This window comes from Octodon degus, unplaced genomic scaffold, assembly GCF_000260255.1.
Source record: "Octodon degus isolate 3935 unplaced genomic scaffold, OctDeg1.0 scaffold00163, whole genome shotgun sequence".
NCBI classification, from domain to species: Eukaryota; Metazoa; Chordata; class Mammalia; order Rodentia; family Octodontidae; genus Octodon; species Octodon degus.
Window position 1 is genome coordinate 3,024,758 of NW_004524739.1, and position 18,246 is coordinate 3,043,003.

The 18,246-nt window shown below is 36.0% G+C and overlaps 1 protein-coding gene across 22 annotated transcripts in view; it reads left to right on the forward strand.

The window, feature by feature from the left end:
- Epb41 (erythrocyte membrane protein band 4.1) overlaps window positions 1–18,246 on the forward strand; it is a 251,748-nt gene that overhangs the window by 180,995 nt on the left and 52,507 nt on the right. For 8 of the 22 annotated variants that reach the window (XM_023703019.1, XM_023703020.1, XM_023703011.1 and 5 more), the window contains 3 exons: window positions 4,270–4,332; window positions 9,736–9,912; window positions 12,343–12,447. In XM_023703019.1, the coding sequence (XP_023558787.1) occupies window positions 4,270–4,332; window positions 9,736–9,912; window positions 12,343–12,447 (345 nt within the window). Of the gene's footprint in view, window positions 1–4,269; window positions 4,333–9,735; window positions 9,913–12,342; window positions 12,448–12,823; window positions 13,240–13,781; window positions 15,777–18,246 lie in introns of those variants that run through there. The other 14 variants (XM_023703018.1, XM_023703028.1, XM_023703013.1 and 11 more) reach the window with 10 other exon arrangements.

The window sequence follows — 18,246 nt, forward strand, 5'->3', positions numbered from 1 at the left end:
TATATATATATTCATTCTTACTGTTCTCACCTTAGCATAAAATTAACCCTGTTCTTTTAGAGTCAGGTCAACAGTTTCTCTATAAAACTGTGGACAGTCATCTGACTATATTCTTTTTTAAAATCTGTCAAATATGAAATACAGTTTTGGTGTCCTTTTGAGATTTATCTTGAATCTAGAGAAGAAAAAGGGAAAGCTTGAATGGATAATGGAGGCTTGTATTTTGGTACTTAGCCAAATGTTCATAACATTGTACAAACAATCCTCTTATTTTTTTAAACCCAGGTGCTCTTACATGCTAGGCATATGCTGTACCACTAAGTTACCATATTCCAGCCCTTTTGCTGTTTCATTTTGAGAGTGGTCCAGACTGGCCTGAAATTTGTGATGCTCTCACCCCAGCCTGCCAAGAAACTGGGATTATAGTCATGTGCTATCATGCCTATGTAAATAATAGCTTTATAATGTTACTACCTACTCCATTTTTGATGTTACAGTATCACCTGGCATGTTTGACTGTCCCTCTGTTTTTTTATTAACAGGAAAGTGTTAGATTATTGGAGTTGTCAAGGTAATCTTCCTGAAGGATTTAGATTCCTTAGGCTTTGTGCTTACTTGTTCTGCTTTTGCTTATAAGACAAACACAAGTATTTTCAAAAATATATTCCCTTTGTTCTTGGGACCTCTCCAGAATAAAGAGAATAACTCTTATCTATTCTCTTCATTTAAATGTGGGTATAGGAGGGAATCTTTGTGTTTTTGTTTGTTGTTGTCTTTTTTTTTTTTTTAATTTGGGGAGTGTTCTTTTTGGCAGTTAATTCTGTGTAAGTACTTGTTTTGAGATACTTATGTTGGAATACAACTAAAGCCACTTCTGACAACCTACCACTATACTAGTAGAGCCAGAATTAAGGGCGAATTTTGAGTTGATTTTATTGGTAGCAGTTAGGAAATAGTCATGGCATTTAATTGAAACCATGTGTGTTGTATAAAGCAACAATAATAATAAAATAGCCTTGTTACTGTGAATTACATTAGTTTGCACTAGTTTGGTACAAGATAAGGATAGCTTTTGGTCATTGTTAACAATGTCTGTTCTAGAGATGTGGAAGCAGTACTAGTTAATCTGTGTAGGAGCATACACAGAGCTACTACTGTTGCTACTTAACTTTTGTTTCTCTCCTTCTTTTTTTCTTTTTTCTTTTTTTTTTTTTTTTGGAGATAATAGCCTTGTTATGTGGCCCAGACTGGCGTCAAACTCCTGGGCTCAAGCCGTCCCTCAGGTAGTGGGAACTATGAGCCACTGTGCCCAGTTTTTGTTTTGTTGGGATTTTTTTTTTGTGCTCAATTGAGAAATAACAGGCCGGGGAGATAGCTCAGTAGAATAAGTGCTTGCCTGGCAAGCGCAGGGTCCCGAGTTCAATCCTCAGTTCTGAAAAAACAAAAACAAACCAAAAAAACCAAGAAATAGTGATTCTAGATTTCCTGCTGTTGGTTTGATAGAGACCTACAAAGATTCATTATTCGTTTAAACAAAGAATTTAAACTTTATAAAATAATTTAAAACTACTGTTTGCTAAGTGTACATAATTAAGGTAGACATGATCTCTTTGGGGTTTGTTTGTTTGTTTTGTAAAAAATATGAACATTTGAATTCAGACAAATGAAATGCCTTGTTAGTAACCACACAACAAGTGTGCTGGAATTCAGAATAGAAACAGTTCAATTGTTAGCAACCCTTGGTAGTAAAAAGTGTTGTAGCCGCATGTGCTTAGGATTTGACAGTGTTACCAAGTTTGATGTTGTCTTATTTTCTATATTCAGTTTTAGAGAAAATAGCACAGCATTGTACTCCAAAGTAATGCTGCTTAGTGTGATTAAATGGAAAATGGCAAAACCACAGACTGATGAAGTTCTATGAGGAATTTTATGATAGAAAGTGATTGACTTAACCCTTAATAACAACAATTTTTCTAATTTTATAATAATTAATGATTCCTCTTATTACCCTGACTAGCTTTTTAATATTTGCTCCATATTCTGTATTACATAAAGTGACTATTGCTAAAGAAAGGTATTTCGAGGGTACTTTAATCTTTTCATTTCTTACTGTTGTTTTTCCCTATCACCAAACATAGGTTCCAACTGTTCAAAGAGGAGATTGCAGTGTGTTGAATTTTGTAGCTAAGACTTGTGTGTGTTATGTATAAATAGGTTATGGAAGTAATTGCATGTGTCAGTTACAATTTGGGTGAAGCTTATTTTGATGTTTTATTGTGTGGTAAGCCTCCTTAAATATACTGATCAACTAATAAAGTCGAATGTTTTTGTCTATCATATGTGATGTACTTCATATGTGTTTTAACTATAAAAATTATATTTATTTCTGTCACGTATATTTATCTCATTTATAAATTTGTTTTTAAATTTTATTTAAAATACTTCCAGATCTTACCAAAAAAGGCAAAGCAAAATTTATACCCATAGTATCAAGTAAGCCTGTTTTTATTTTTAGTGAGTACTTTTTACGAATAAATATTAAAATGTTTTCTTAATCCATAGAATGATTACCTTACTTTAATTTTACTTTTGATAATTCGTTTGTCATACTGTGCCTTTATCCTTGAAAATGTGATAGTAAGTGAACATGTTGCCCCTGAGATCGTGTCCTTGGCTGTTATACCTGTAAGGCTGCATCATGGTTACCTGCTGGCGTTTCCAAGCAGCTTAATGATGCAGCTTATTTGGAAACAATGCTGTGCATAGAGATCTACTAACCTAAATCGTTTTTACTGCTTTATTTCTTAAATGTAGGTGGAAAAAACCCACATCGAGGTCACAGTTCCCACCTCTAATGGTGACCAAACACAGGTTTGTGCCAACAGGCCATGTGTTCCTTTTTCCCTCTACCCCTCAGATTTTTTCTTCCCCCTTTGTCCCCTCTCCTTAAAAATAAAATAAAATGAAGGTTCAAACAGACTTCACTGAACCCATATTTTGTCATTTTTTTTTTCCTTTTAAATTATGGCAAAACAGAAGCTTGCAGAAAAAACTGAAGATCTGATAAGAATGAGGAAGGTTAGCCATTTTTCACTTTCACAAAACTGCCTTTTCATCAGTGCTGACTTACAGTGCATTAAAAAGACAGTGATCCATATTTTTCATTGATTTCTCTTAATCAGAAGTTACTTTAAAAGAGCAAATACATATATATGTGCATATATAGATAATGCAAAATTATAATCTTATACTGTACAGTACTATTTTTGAAAGATTTTATTAAACTTGTCAGTAGGAAAAAATCTTTTAACAAAATGAATTGAGGATCAAACTTATTCTTCATATTCAAATTTATAAGAACTATTACACAATGACATGTTTGTGAAATCATTGACAATATTTTATCCACATTTATCATAAAAATTGTCACAGCAGCAGCTCCCAGTGTTCTTTTGTTTTTGTTTTTGATACTGGGAACTGAACTCACAACCTCATGCTTGCCAGGCAGGCACTGTGCCGCTGAGCTATATCCCTGGCCCCCTTCCAGTTTCATTAATGAGTTTGCTGTGTGCCTCGTTCTTCCCAGCTAGAGTGGGATGCATCTGGTCTTAGTGGATATATTCTTAGCTTGCCAGCTATAAAGTGCCATTTGATCTTTTTTTCTTAAAAGTATTAGAGATTGACATACTGGAGTATTAATAAATATGAAATACCTCTAAAAAGCTGAATAATGATTTTAAAGCATTTCTTTACTCCTTGGTATGTGAGATTTCAAAGCTTTTTTTTTTTTTTTAGACAGGGTCTCACTCTGCAGTTCAGGTTGGCCTTGAGCTCACTTTGTAGTCCAGGCTGATCTTGAACTCGCAACAATTCTCCTGCCTTAGTCCCCAGAGTTCTGGGATTACAGGCATGGGCCACCACACCCGGCTAAGAGCTTTTTAAAGTCATTATTTTAGGGTAACATTCCAACAGTTCAATTCTAAAAATAAACATAAAACATTATATAAGAAGTCAATGAAGCTACAAGCACTGTCTATTTAAATAACATCATCACAGTCTTTCATCATTCACAAACAGGGTCATTCATTTTCTAGTGGTAATCAAGTTCTTTGCGTCCTTGTGGTTCTGTGGCCATCCCATGTTGGCATATGCTGTGCTGCGGACATTTAATTTCAAGTATTTTTTTGTTTGCCAATTTGCAGTTTTTCCCGCAAGAACAACATTTTAATTTTTTATGCTTTTCTGTTTTTCCCCCTTTCATTTTCACAGAAAAAGAGAGAGAGACTAGATGGTGAAAACATTTATATCAGACATAGCAATTTAATGTTGGAGGTTTGTATGAACTTGAAGCTTATTTCAGTTGGTTGCCTGGATCTTCTGCATTCTTCACTGATTCCCTTCTCTTCATTCTATGCTGCATTTGGTTTTGCATGCCATTGCATGAAAGATTTTTAGGTTTAAAATGCTTTTGCATGTTGGTAAACATGAAGATATGCAACCATCTGTCCTTCTGATTTTTTTTAGTTTTCATCTTTCATACTATCTTTAAAAAAATATATGATTGGGACTACCTCTTCCTTTCATCACTCTATTGTTTTACCTACATGCGGAAAGTTTTCCATCATTGCTAGAAGTTCCTGCATTCGCCAAGAATATTTAAGCTTTTATATGTCCCTGGAACAAATTGTCACTTTTTTTTTTTCCTGAAAGAGTATAAAAGTACAGTTACAATTTTGAGTGGACTTAAAACAGTGGAGATAGTAGGAAATTACTGAAGAAAGGTTGGAGGGTAAGATAAGAAAGAAGAGAGCCTAGTATTTAATGAATAGTTACTGTAAGAGGTTTAATTATGAAAATAAGTTCGTGATAATGGGTTTTTTATTTTAAAGACGAAAAAATTTAAGCCTAGAGAAATACTTTATGGTCACAGAACTCGTAAATTGGATTTAAGTTAGGACTTATATAACTCTACTAAACTACACTATTGTCCATTCAGCAATAATACCATACTTTCTGCCATAAGAGTTTTAAGGTCATTTTCCATAAAATTTATATTAGATTCATATATTGCTGAGATTTTTTTATCCAACTTATATTAATCTAGAGATAAAATCTACTTTATCTAATTTGGGGATTCACTTTGGATAGGAAAATATAAAACTACTTAGAAGATTAGGGAGGTATATGAAGAAAAATTAAAGAAAGTGGAATTATTCCATGTAAAAAAATTGAGATCAAGTTAATGTACACATCGGAAAGAAGCTCATACAGGCCAGGTATGGTTGCAACATGCCTGTAAACCCAGCACGTGGGAGGCTGAGGCAGGACAATTGCCAAGAACTTAAGGGCAGCCTGGGCTATAAAGTGAGTTCAAGGCCAGCCTGAACTGCCTGCATAGTGAATCCTGTCTCAGAAAAACAGCAAAACAAAATAAAATAACAACTCCATTCAAGACAGAACCATAAGAAGTGAATATAAATTCTTACATTATGAAAAAAAAAATCTTACATTATGGGTTTAACTTTACTTTAAAGGAAATGTAGATTATAGGAAGATGATAAACGTGGTTCCTGCATTCAGGAAGTTTACAGTATGGAGAATTGGGAAGAGAAACCATGAATATGTAAACAAATATCAATAAAAGAATAATACCTATTATAAAAACTGTAGAAAATAAGTAGTGTGCTATACTAACAAAAAGGATCTACTCTGAGTTGAACAGTGAAGAGGTCACATTTTAACTGATATCTATAGGGTGAACATATATTAAGTGCAGTAATAAGGGCCAACCAAATAGCTCAGCAGATTAAAGTGCCTGCTTAGGCAGAGCACAGTGGCCAGGGTTCGATCCCCAGTGTGCTGTGCTGTGCCGGCCCAGCCCCCGGGGTGCATTGAGACTGCAGTTGAGACGGTGTGGTGATGCGTGCCTGTACTCCCAGCAGTTGGGAGGCTGTAAACAGGAGGATCACTACGAGTCTAATCTGTGCAGTGAGACCCCGTACAACCTGTATATCCTGTCCATAATACAAAAAGAAAAAAAAAAAAAAAAGAATCCGGTAATATTAAACTGGAGGGGCTGGGGAGATGGCTCAGTGGAATAAGCGCTTCCCTGGCAAGCACAAGGGCCTGAGTTCAATCCCCAGTTCCACCAAAAAATTTAAAAAAAGAAAAAGAAAAAAATATATTAAACTGGAGCTTTGAAGAAACTTTTGAAAAGACTTTTAATATATGGCCTCTAGTAATTATTTAACTTCATCTTATTTTTGCCAAATTCCTATATTTTGAAAACCTGCTAGTTGTATTGAAAGTATACTACTTTGATAAAAGTAGTAAAAATTACAGCCAGTTTTCATTAAACATACCTAAGACGGTACAATGCCAAGTACTTTACATACATTTCATGTAACATGATTTTTTATGAACCTTCAGATACATCAATCTTACATACGAAATCTTTGTCTCAGCCTAGATCTGAGACTCAACCTGAATCATTCCATCCTCAGACATGAGGCAGGACAACAGATGGTGATTTACCTCTTATATCAGCAATATGGCCTCTCCCAAACCTGAACACTTCCTCAGTAGTCCCCTTTCTTCAGTGCTTCTTCTTAAGTGGAACCTGCAGTACCAATCATATATTTGTCCTCCCTTCTGAGGTGTGTCATGGCTTCTGAGACTCACAAAATCCTTGCGTGTGGTGTGTTTTTTTTCCCAGCATTTCACTGACAGCCATCAGAGGAGATTTCTAAATAACTGTGTGTTTGAAAAATTAAAACTACTAACTACCTTTTGAGAACATTTTAAATTTAATGAAGTGTTTGGTTTGATTATTTCTAAAATTGTAAGATGATAGGCATTAAAAATTGCTTAACCTTGACACAGCCAAAATAATTTGACTGACCATCATTCTTTAGTTATTTTAAAAGTGTTTTCCCCCGTAAGGAAATTCTCTCAAGTTATCTGTCACCTAGCAGGGTATTTTTTTTAAAGCATTCCTGCTCCCCAGCTCCTCCTCCCCCACCCCCACTAATGCTTTTGTTCTGGCACAAATAAGGTCGAATTCATTTTTAGATCTACCACCTCCTCCTCCATCTCCAGAGAGAACCTGTAACAAATGTCTATGACAAGTTCTATTTGGAACAGGTCCCTTTGAGATCTTAATTTTACTTTGTGCCCCCACAGGTTTCCATCAAAGCCAGCTAAGGAGAATGGAGAAAGCTCCCTCAGAAGCTACTCATTTTATTGGAAATTTTATTTTCTCAGGTTCTAAGCCAATTGAAAGCTAGGCAACAGAAGTAACAAGTCACCTGTTGATCTTATTAAGATGTTAATTCAGAGTTATGACTTTTGCATAGCATCTCTTTCTAATTTTTGTTTTGGTCCAGTCACACTTTTAACCCTCCCAAATATGTTAAATTGTCCCAAACAGGTTGATTTCCAGTCAGAGCTGAGTCCCAGGGCCTCACATGGCTGGTGGGTCTCAGTTGCTTGGCCCAGTACTGTCTTAGAGTGGGCTTGTAGGCTTACATTTAGCTGATCAACATGTTTTTCTTGCTTTTAGCTAGATCAAAAGCATAAACTATTACTCTCCTTAATGAAGCTTTTTATTCATAAGATAGACTCAGATTTTGTCCCAGCAAACAAAAATCACTGTCACAGGGCAGCAACATGGTTGCCCCTTTTTGGTTTTCTCTTTGACTGATGCCAACCAAGTATGCATGAGTCAGTCTTGAAAAGGGAAAAAAAAAAAAAAAAAAAGATGACAGTATTAAGTAAAGTTTTTGAATACATATCTCCAGAATCAATATCATTGTTATGGGCTGGCCAGATAGCTCAGCAAATTAAAGCACCTGCTTAGGTAGACACAAGAACCAGGGTTTGATCCCCAGCATGCCATGCTGGCCCTGCCCCCGGGGCGCACTGAGATGGCGAATGAGACTGGGCATGGTGGTGTACACCTGTAATCCCAGCACTTGTGAGGCTGAAAAACAGGAAGGATCATTACCAGTCTGAGCTGTGTAGTAGACTCTGTAGACCCTGTATTGAATACATAAGAAAATCATTGTTATGCATCTTATTCTTTTTCCTATGCTGTTTGCCTTTGATATTATTTCTGAGAAAGTTTAATAGGAGCCTATGTTGCTCTTAGAAAAACTTTTAAGCAAATTTTGGTTTTTTTTTGTTTGTTTTGTTTTGTTTTTCTGTATTTTAGGGAAGGGTCTACAGGGTGTTTAGGATCTCACTACTACATTAAACTAGTAGTGATTCTCTTCTTTGTAGCCTCCCAAGCCCTGGAATTATGGGCACGTGGCACCACACCCAGTCTGTCTCAGCGTACCCTGGGGGCAGAGCCAGCACAGCAGGCCTGGAGATCGAACCCCCAGCCCCTGCCCCTGCTTACTGGTGCTTTAATCCACTGAGCTATTTGGCCGGCCCTCAAATTTTGATTTAAATGAATTTTGTTTTTCCCCAAAGTGAAACTGTTTCCCACATAACTAAAGAGCGAATAATCCCCAAATTAACAGCATATGGGGAGATATATTTGTCATTTTGCTTTTCTTGGATACAGAGCTTCCTTGATACTTAAAAACAAGTTTTTACAGTCATCAAGCAATGGGCTCTAAATATTATGATCTTGTGTTTAAAGTTTTAAGATTTTTGGAAGTTCAGTTGGACAGAAACCATTGTATCTTTTCTTGTTTACTACAGTATTTTGAGTAAATGTCCTTTTTGAAAACTGTTACATAGTATTTTTATGTAAATCTGAATATTTCTAGCCCATGCTTTGTTCACTTTGGTTTTAATCATTTGTCCCTAGATCCCCTTTCAGAGTTTGCCTCCTCTGGTTGCCCACCATTTGATGAACTCTTTTTGTCACTCCCAAGTCCTTTGAAAATTACTGGAAGATGCTCCTCCCCTTTTCTGGTGCAGCTGCTGCTGGGGGTTAAACTTAGGGCCTCGCAGAAGCTAGACAAGCATCTGCCACAGAGCTACTTTCTCTACTCCAGAATGTCCCTGTTTTGATTTGTACTTGGGATGAAACAGCTAGAAAACGCAAGACTTTTAGTTTGTGGAAATACTGTTGACGGGGAGGGAAATTATATTACATATCCCTTACTGAGTTTTTCAGATAGTAAGATTCTGAAGGCATTAGGAATTTTAGCAAAATGTTCTTACATCAAAAAAGGAGTATTCTTGCTTATTTAAAAAAATTATTAAAATTACAGAAATAAAAACAATCCTAGTAGATATGTGTTTTATTGTTGCAGCTCACCAAGGTCAGTGGTGGAAGTTGAGTCTTTTCACCATGTCCTTCATTTAATAGTTTTATCTCTTCATTGCTTTCTCCATCCTGCTTGAGCTGAGCCTAAATTAGTAATTATCAAGCTGGGGCTAATTAAATTGTGGGATTACCTGCTTGGGATGAGGAGCTGGAGATCTGGTTTTGCATCACATTGGGAAGAAGAGTCATAAAATTGAGCTCTTTATGGGCTACATAGCTAGAGCTATGGGGTTATGATGCTTCACTGCTTCTAAAGCAAGCACCTTGATTTTTTTTAAAAAAAGCAAATATACTATGTTGTAGTTTTCCAATTTGAATGCAATTTATGGATTAGTCTTATCTATCCTGGATGTGGTGTGTTTTCTACCAGTTCCCAACCTCTGATGGGTTGCCCTTGGTGTGTTTTTTGTCCCTATTATTTATTGTCTTGCATTTTTGTCCTTCAACTGTAGGACTTAGACAAAAGTCAAGAAGAGATCAAAAAACATCATGCTAGCATCAGTGAGCTGAAAAAGAACTTCATGGAGTCTGTGCCAGAACCTCGGCCTAGTGAATGGGATAAGCGCCTGTCTACTCACTCCCCCTTTCGAGCTCTTAACATCAATGGACAGATCCCCACAGGAGAAGGAGTAAGTACTCTGTGCACATGGCTGGCTTTGAGAATGAATGGGATAAATGTTCCTGTGTAGTAGTGTTCTGTTTCTGAGAAAAAGTTTAAAGCTGAAATTAGGTGTGGTACCTCACCAATTCATTGAAATTTAAGGTTTTCATAATCAAACATTTATTTTTTATATCAAGTGGCAACCCAGTTCAGTTGTGGGAACCGTTGAGGGTTACTAGTCGATGCTTAGACTCAGAACTGTCTCTAAAGCGCATAACTCTGGCTAGTGTGTGTTTATAAATTGAGCACATGCCAGTAAAATTTTGTTTATATTCAGAATGTGCTTTCCAGAACCAGAAAGTTGACTAAATTTAGTAAGGTCAGAATTAGAAAGGGATTATCATTTTTAAAACTTTATTTGAACATTTCTACAACTTAGAAATGTCTGGAATGATACAGTTATATAATGTACCAAGTAAGCCCATAAGGCAGAGAATGTAAAACGTCAACATTAATGGTCATATTTCAGTTTTAGAAAACTGACTGATAATTTAACCTTTATGAGTAACAACAAAATCTAATATGTTATTTTATAAAACAATCAAAAGAAGTCAGAGATACCTTTTAGGGGCTATTTTTTCTCTATTATTGTCATTATCTATTTTAGAAATCCTATGACTAAATAAATAAATGAACCTGTTTAATGGCAGTATCTTTAAAGTTACTTGAGCAAACAATCTTTTATCTTTAATCAGTGCACATTAAATATTTATGGAATTGGGATGACTATGTAATCATCGTGATTTTTAAATTACATGCTTATTTCCCTTTCTGCCCCCAAATAATAGCAATTCTAGTTAAGAAAGGTAAATTAATGTTCTCATTAAACACCTGGGGTTTAGCAAGCCATAGTGCTGTGTGCCATAGTTGCAGGTTCAGGCAGCTGAGGCACAGGATCGCTGTGTCCAGAAGTTCAAGACCAGCCTGAGCCAGGTGTGGTGGCATGTGCTTGTGACCCTAGCTCTGCAAGGCTGAGGGAGGAGGACTTGCAAATTCAAGCCATGCCTGCTGGGCAACTTAGTGACGTAGCAAGACCCTATCTCAAAATAAAAAAGGACCGGGTGTACAAAGGCTCTAGGTTCAATCTACCGAAAAAAAAAAAAAGACCTTTTCTTTGTAGTTGTTTTAATTTTTGGTGTTCTTTGTAAACTATCCAAATTATTGTTTAGTTTCTAGAACTGGAGAAGAGGCTAAACATTGGTCCACAGAGGACTTTTATTTTATTTTTTTAAATGTGATTAAAATTGTCTAACAGTTCTCCAACGCTTAAATATTTTCACAAATAAAGTTGGAGAATAGCTGAATAATTGGCAGCTTAATAGAATGAACAGAAATGGTGGACACTGATGTTCCCATTCATTGTCCTCTTTTCCTTGATATAAATGGATATTAGTTTTATGTTCTAAATGTAGAGCACATATCCTGAAATGGGGCAGTAACTCTGCTTTCTAGTTGAGGCCACCACTCTCAGTGCTAGATATTTCATTTGGATATTTCTCTAGTAATAAGAATCATAGGGCTGGGGAGATAGCTCAGTGGCATATGCACCTGCCTGGCAAACACAAGGTCATGAGTTCAACCCCCCCCCCAAAAAAAAAAGTATAAAAGTCCAGTATGAGTTGTGACTTGGTTTGAATGAGAGGGTCTGTCTAATCTAACATAGCATTTATTATGTTCACCTCAGTTTATTTATTTATTTTGTGTGTGTGTGTGTGTGTGTGTGTGTGTGGCCAGCTCAGCCCACCAGGGGGCGGGGCTGGCTGGCATGTGGTGCTGGGGGATTGAACCACGGTCCTTGTGCTTTGCTTAGCTTAGCTTGTTCTAAGTAGGTGCTTTAGACCACTGAGCCATCTCACCAGCCCTCACCTCAGTTTATATAGTAGATAATCTTTAATGTCCTTACTCTAAAACTCTACAAGTGAAAACCGACTTCATGCCACTTCATCTAATAATCCTATTTGCAAACAATAACTACAAGTTTTCTAGTTTTGCTTTTTAACTGCAAGACATAACTAATGCTCAACTACGTTGAAAAAGTAGGCTTGTTTTGTCTTGCATGAGTTTGGGTAAATTTTCATTAGTCCCCATTTCCAGAAAATATGTCTTTTAATAGAAACCCTTCAGAAATCATCTCAGCTAGTTTTGGGAATGATGGTGTCATTTATGGACTTTAAAGAAATGACGCTATATAAACTAAGATCCATGGAGAGGACTTAAAAAATTTTAGCTCTATGCTTCTGTATATTTACCCCTCTAAATGAATAATGAGATAAGTAAGAACTATGCTGTGACAACCTTTTATGTTGGGATAATCCTGCTTTCTGGCATATCTTATTTTTTCTTTAATAATTAGGATGATATTTCTGTTCTCTGGGGCTACCTCTTCCACCTTTAACAGCATTGTTGTTGCATTGCAAGGCAACTGAATTTTGCACAATTTGTGTATGACCAGGTGAAGAAAACCTCTATCCTCCCCTCGGAAAGAAAGGTTGGTGGGCCAGAGGTAAAGCTGCTGTTATGACTTGTGCTTCTCAATCAGAATTTGCTCTTGTCATGGCATTAAGCAGAGAATCCCCAGAACTGAACAACAGCTGCTGATTAACTTTTTTTTTTGGCTGTACTAGTAAGTTCACGCCCACAGCCTTTTGGCCTAACACATTACACTTTCACTGCTGCAGCATTTGCAGCCTTCAATTTGCTTATTTCGGCGCATGGCTGGTTGAAAAGCTGCATGAAGATGTAAATGTGTATTCAGAGATAAAATGAATTTAATTATACCCTATTCTTTTTATGTTGTCTTTCTTCTCCCACTTTATTTTCTTTTAAAAATCATTACAAATTTGCATCCTGTCTTTTCCTTTTTTATTTTTGCTGACCAGTCCCCTAGCTACTTTCTCCCTGATACGTATCACTTAGGGGTGTGCAAAGAACCAGTGTTGAGCTTCCAGACAGACCAGAGAAGGCTAGCTCAGCTGAGAGAGCTTAGAGCCAGGTTTTTTTTGTCATAGACAACATCTGTCTTGACGATGTGTAACCGAGGGCAAAGATTGCAGAGACAGGAAAATTCTCAGTTGGACAATTGGGGGAAAATCTTTCCTTAAAATTGTCCAAAAAAATTTACTTAATGTAATGTATAAACCTCCATGATGGTCATTATTTTTAATCATGGTTCTAAGAATGTACAGATGTTGAGATCTTGTGGTTTGCTTTGTTTATAGTATTTCCTTTTGTGGACAGTAGACCCTGGAGGTACATTTTATACTTTTGGTTTGGGGTGGGTTTTTTTGTTTGTTTGCAATCTTATAATATGTAAGATTAAAATTTTTAATTCCTTAAAAGCTAATTATTATACCAAACTATTACAGATTCAATCTGTGTGAGAATTCCAGTATGAGGATTTTACTTTTTATATTCTGCCATTCTCTTTATAATGAAAATAACTTTTCTTACGGCAGGTAAATGCCTCATAATTGGCATAGCCCAATTCATTGGTGATTGGCAGTACTCAACAATGAAAAATGACCCAAAATTCAAATGTGAAAAAAAATACTGTGGATACCCTAAAAAGAGGAATACATAAGGAAGACTAGTAACTGTTGAACTTTCATTCATTCTGATGTGCACTTATTTTTTAAAGTTAACTATTGAGCACCCTACTGTATTCTAGAGATAAGAGATAGAAAGCTAGGATAAATTGCCAAAGAAAGTGAATCTACAGTAGAGTGTCCAGGTCTTTCTAAATCCTTTGCACATCCCCAAGTTTCATTTTTGAGCATTCTCCATCTGTCATTTTGTTCATCTTTCTCTGTCTTTCTTGATCTTCTACCGTGAAAGCAGACACAGGAACGTGCTCTGTTAGTACAGGAAGAAGAGAAAATTAAAAGGCAAGAGAGATCTACTGAAAGAGCCTTGGCCCAGCAAGAAAATGAAGACATTCTTCCCAAGGTTTCCATTCCAATCCCTGAGGATCACAAGTCTCTCAAAAAGTGCCACCTCTACTCTAGTACTTTTCCATCTCCTCGTATTCCTTTCATGATGTCTTTTTTCGTGGTCCTTGCATTGGCTGTTTGGTGGTTGGTGTTTCTGTGATCGGAAAGCAGGGTGCTCATCTGAAATGTCAAGACTAAACCACTGAACTTTTATTGTTAGCTTCACATGTGTAATTGCCTATATGATGCCTCTGATCTTGATCGTTCACTGTCCTAGGGGAGCTCTTGTGACCATCATTCTGTCAATAAGTATTACTTTTTGTAGATTATGTATTGTGGGGTAGAAAGAGGAGCAATGGATTGCCCAGGCCAGCTTTTCTGCACTAAAGAGTAACAAATTTAGACTAGTAAATTTAAACACATAGCAGGTTGATACTCTTCCCAAAAGCTTTAACTCTTCTATTCTGCATGTTCTTACTGTTGACTGTTTCCATGTCCTCTTCTCCAGTGTCTTATACAAACAGGATACTCTCTAGAAACTTACGACAGGATATTTCTTCAGTCATCTAGTCAATTGTGTGGCATGGGCTCCATAGTTTTAACAAAAAAATTCAACTTGCTAACCTTACAAAAAGCCTTAAAATGACAATGTTTTAATCTATAAATCCATTATCAGTCCTTTTCTTAGAATAACAAACCAGTACATACAAAGGCCTTTTTCTGGAAAAGGGCTTTTGACATCTGTGGCCTTTTTATGAGTATTTCTGCCCTATACAGGGATGGGTGACTTTATCCCCTTGGTGTATAGAAGGGATCTGCAGAGGTTAAATGCCATCTTTTCATAAGTGGAATGTTTAACTAGTTCAAGGAAAATGGTGCTGGTGCCCCTTGGCCTCCAGCCAGGGCTGAATTCTCAGACTATACCTATCTTTAAAATTCCTGGAATACAGATTTATTCAAGATCTATACATAAACACACCTTTCTCTGAATTAAAATACTGTGTTACTTCCTCATGGCTTAAGTAGTTATATTGCTACCAGTAGAAGCAATATTTAGTAAGCTTAAAATCTATGTTGATATACTTTATTTTCCTAATAACTTCAGATGTTTGTTCTTGCACTTGTGTTTAAAACAATTGTTTGTAATCAATGGCCTTGTGAGCTAAAATTCTATTGTAACAAGTATGTGTCTTCTGTTTGCATGTTGATTTATAAGGCTTCCCTAAAGTAAATAAGAGCACTCTCTTCAGAACACCATTGGATGCCTAACCTGTTTTCTTGTTTTTTTGTTTTTTAACTTACGTATTAATGAAACCTTGCATGTAGCTTGCTTTTTTCACACTTGAATGTACCAGTACAAACGGTTTGGTTAATGTCTCAAATATTTGTTCTGAACTTGATCTTACAGAATTACGAAACTGAAATTACTGAACTTCGTGTTATTTCTGAATGCTTTTTGGTTCATGAAACTTCTAAATGAGATTTTTTTCTTTATGAGAAGATGTCCTCAGAGCAGAAAAGAGAACAGTAAAACCAAAAATCTTTTGTCCTTCAACACCTACCAGTATCATTTCATTGTCTCTGGAAATATGTAGATAACTGGTATTTTTTGAAAACTGTTTCTCTGTTGTTATAGTCTTTTCCAAAAAACTGAGAAAAGAACCAAGGACCAGGCTAGTTTGGAAAATCTGGTATGCATGTATATTTTTCATATCACAAGCTCTATTTATAACAGGTATTTTGTAAGTATATTTGTTGATACACTTGTAATCAGAAAGATCTCACATTAACCTGACATACTGCACAACTGTTTTCTAATGTAGAAAGTGATAATCATAAATACCCCCCTTTATTTGTGAAGTAGAGATAAGTTTTCCTTAGTGAAATAACAAATGAAACTGAAACATTGGTTATATTATTTTAAGTCTTTTTTAAGAAATAAAAATGAAATAATCTTAGAATTTCATTGATACTTTTGTAGCTGTTTCAGATTACATTTCCTGAAGTTGCAGTTTTCATTCTTGTACACGGTTCGTTATTATTATTACTATAAACTTCACCCTAAATTGTTTTCTTTTGTATTGGAGTTATTTCAAGTCCATTAAAAGTCTAGTGTGAGCTAACATTACTTTTGAGTTTCTGAAATACAGCAAGAACCCTCAGAGATCCGTGCTGACCAAGGATGAGAAGCCATTTCTTCTGTAAATAGGTTGAGGATGATGGAGATGAGAAGGACCAAGCCCTTGCATTGGATGAAGCTGATTAGTGCAGACTCAAGAAATACCCAACCTAGCTTGAGAAAAATACCAGACATTCCAACTTTGTGTTTCCTAAAGTTAGTGCTGCCAGTGTTTGTAATATGAAGCTGTAAATAGTGTTGGTTTATTTCTCCCACCTCACTCCATTCTCAGGACCAGAGGTCTATCCACATAACTGTATCGGCTTTACCCTGGTGCCACTTCCTAATGGCAGCTTGATAAGTAAAAATTGATTCGGACTAAACATATCCATACAGACCAGTGTAAAGTCTTGGATTTTTGCACTGGTTTTGCCATTATTCATTTCCAGGGTGACTCCAAGAAGTTTACTTAACTGCACGGAGCCCAGTTTCCACCTAGTAATGAGACAGACCTACCTCATGAGAATGAGTCTGTAATGTTGTGCAGAACCCTGATTGTTCAAGTCTTGCTCTTTTAGGGGCTGGGAAACTGGAAATTAAGAATAAGTAAACACCTATAACGTCTTTGGAATTTTTTTATTTGAAAAGAAAAAATTGTTATTTATTTCCATCTATTCCTTTTTGACATTTGGCCAAGCATTTTAAACTACTAAGTGAAAAATATCTTCCCAAATTTATCCTACTCTTTATTGAAATGTTATTCTTAGATTGAACCATATTTGGAAACAAAGCTAGCATCTATATTTTGGGCCTTTTAACCATTTTCCTATGTGCCAGCACTTGAATATGAAGAACTTCTAATTGCGTGAGTTAGTTTTACTATTTGTTTATATCTTGAGTAAAAGTTTTGAAGAGGGAACATCTGTACTAATTCTATTGACCAAAATTAGACAGGATTATCTATAGGGTAGATTTCCAGTTTTCATTTCAGAACCTAGTAAGTTTCTTTTAAATAGTATTATAAATTTTATCCTGAAATGTTTTTGTATGGTATACGCCAATTCACTTTCACCAACTCTCCTAACTCATTTCTGTAGCAGTCTATAGAGATAAGGTTGTAAGCTACTAGGCATTAGAAGTTTATTTTTTATAAAATATTACCAATAAAAACTTGTGCTTTACTCAGTGTCTTGTATTTACAAAAGAAAAATAGAAAAGGCAAAAACAATATGAGACACCTTCTAGCTGGGCATGGTGGTACATGCCTGTAATCCAGCATTTGGCAGGCCGAAGCAGAAGATCACTGTGAGTTCTAGGCCAACCTGGGCTACCTAGTGAGTTCAAGACCAGCTTCAACTATATAGTGAGATGCCATCTCAAAAAAACAAAAAATATGAGACACTTTCTTATCCTTCCCCTCCCAAGGATTTTGGATAAAGACATACAGCACTTTTCTATAGAGTTGTCTTCCCTTATGTTACTCTTGATAAAAAAAGTATAGAATACTAAATTTCTTTACAGCATATTCCACAGCTTTGAGAAAGATTATTATACAAAGAAATTTCACCTTTTTCATTACATTCAAACTATTCCTGTGGTTCTTAATTTGGGTACTAGAACCTGAAATAACTTCTTATTCTATATTTTACATGGCTGTGGATTATCATATCTGCCTCCATGGTAGTGGATAGTATCAATAAACCTGCTCTCATTTCTGATGCTATTACTGCTCATGCCTTGGAGACTGCTTTTTACTAGAGCACAGTGTAACACGGAGGGATTCAGTGGTTCAGACTTAGAAAAGGGTACCTGAAACAGTGCAGAAGATATGGTGTTGGAGTTTGGAAGCTATGAAATCGGGCTAGAAAGATACAGTGGTGGCTGATCAGCAATTACAAATTCATGGAGGATTTTATTCAATATTATTAAATGAAATTTCTATCATACTAAGTAGGAAAAAAAACAGTTTATCATTTCCACAGATCAAAAAATACAGGCTAAAAGCTAAGTAACTTGAATAAAAACCTAGCTAAATGTATAGATGACAGATTGTGGAGAAAACATGCTTTAGGACAGTTTTTCTCACCTTTTGTGACTGCTGTCTTAGAGGACCACAGTACTTTTCCCTTTACTGTAGTAAGAATCATGTTTGGGGTAAAAAAAAAAAAAATAGAATAAATCTGGCATTTCATAGCTCAGTAGAGTAAACGCTTCCCTGGCAAGCACAAGGGCCTGAGTTCAATCCCCGGTTCTG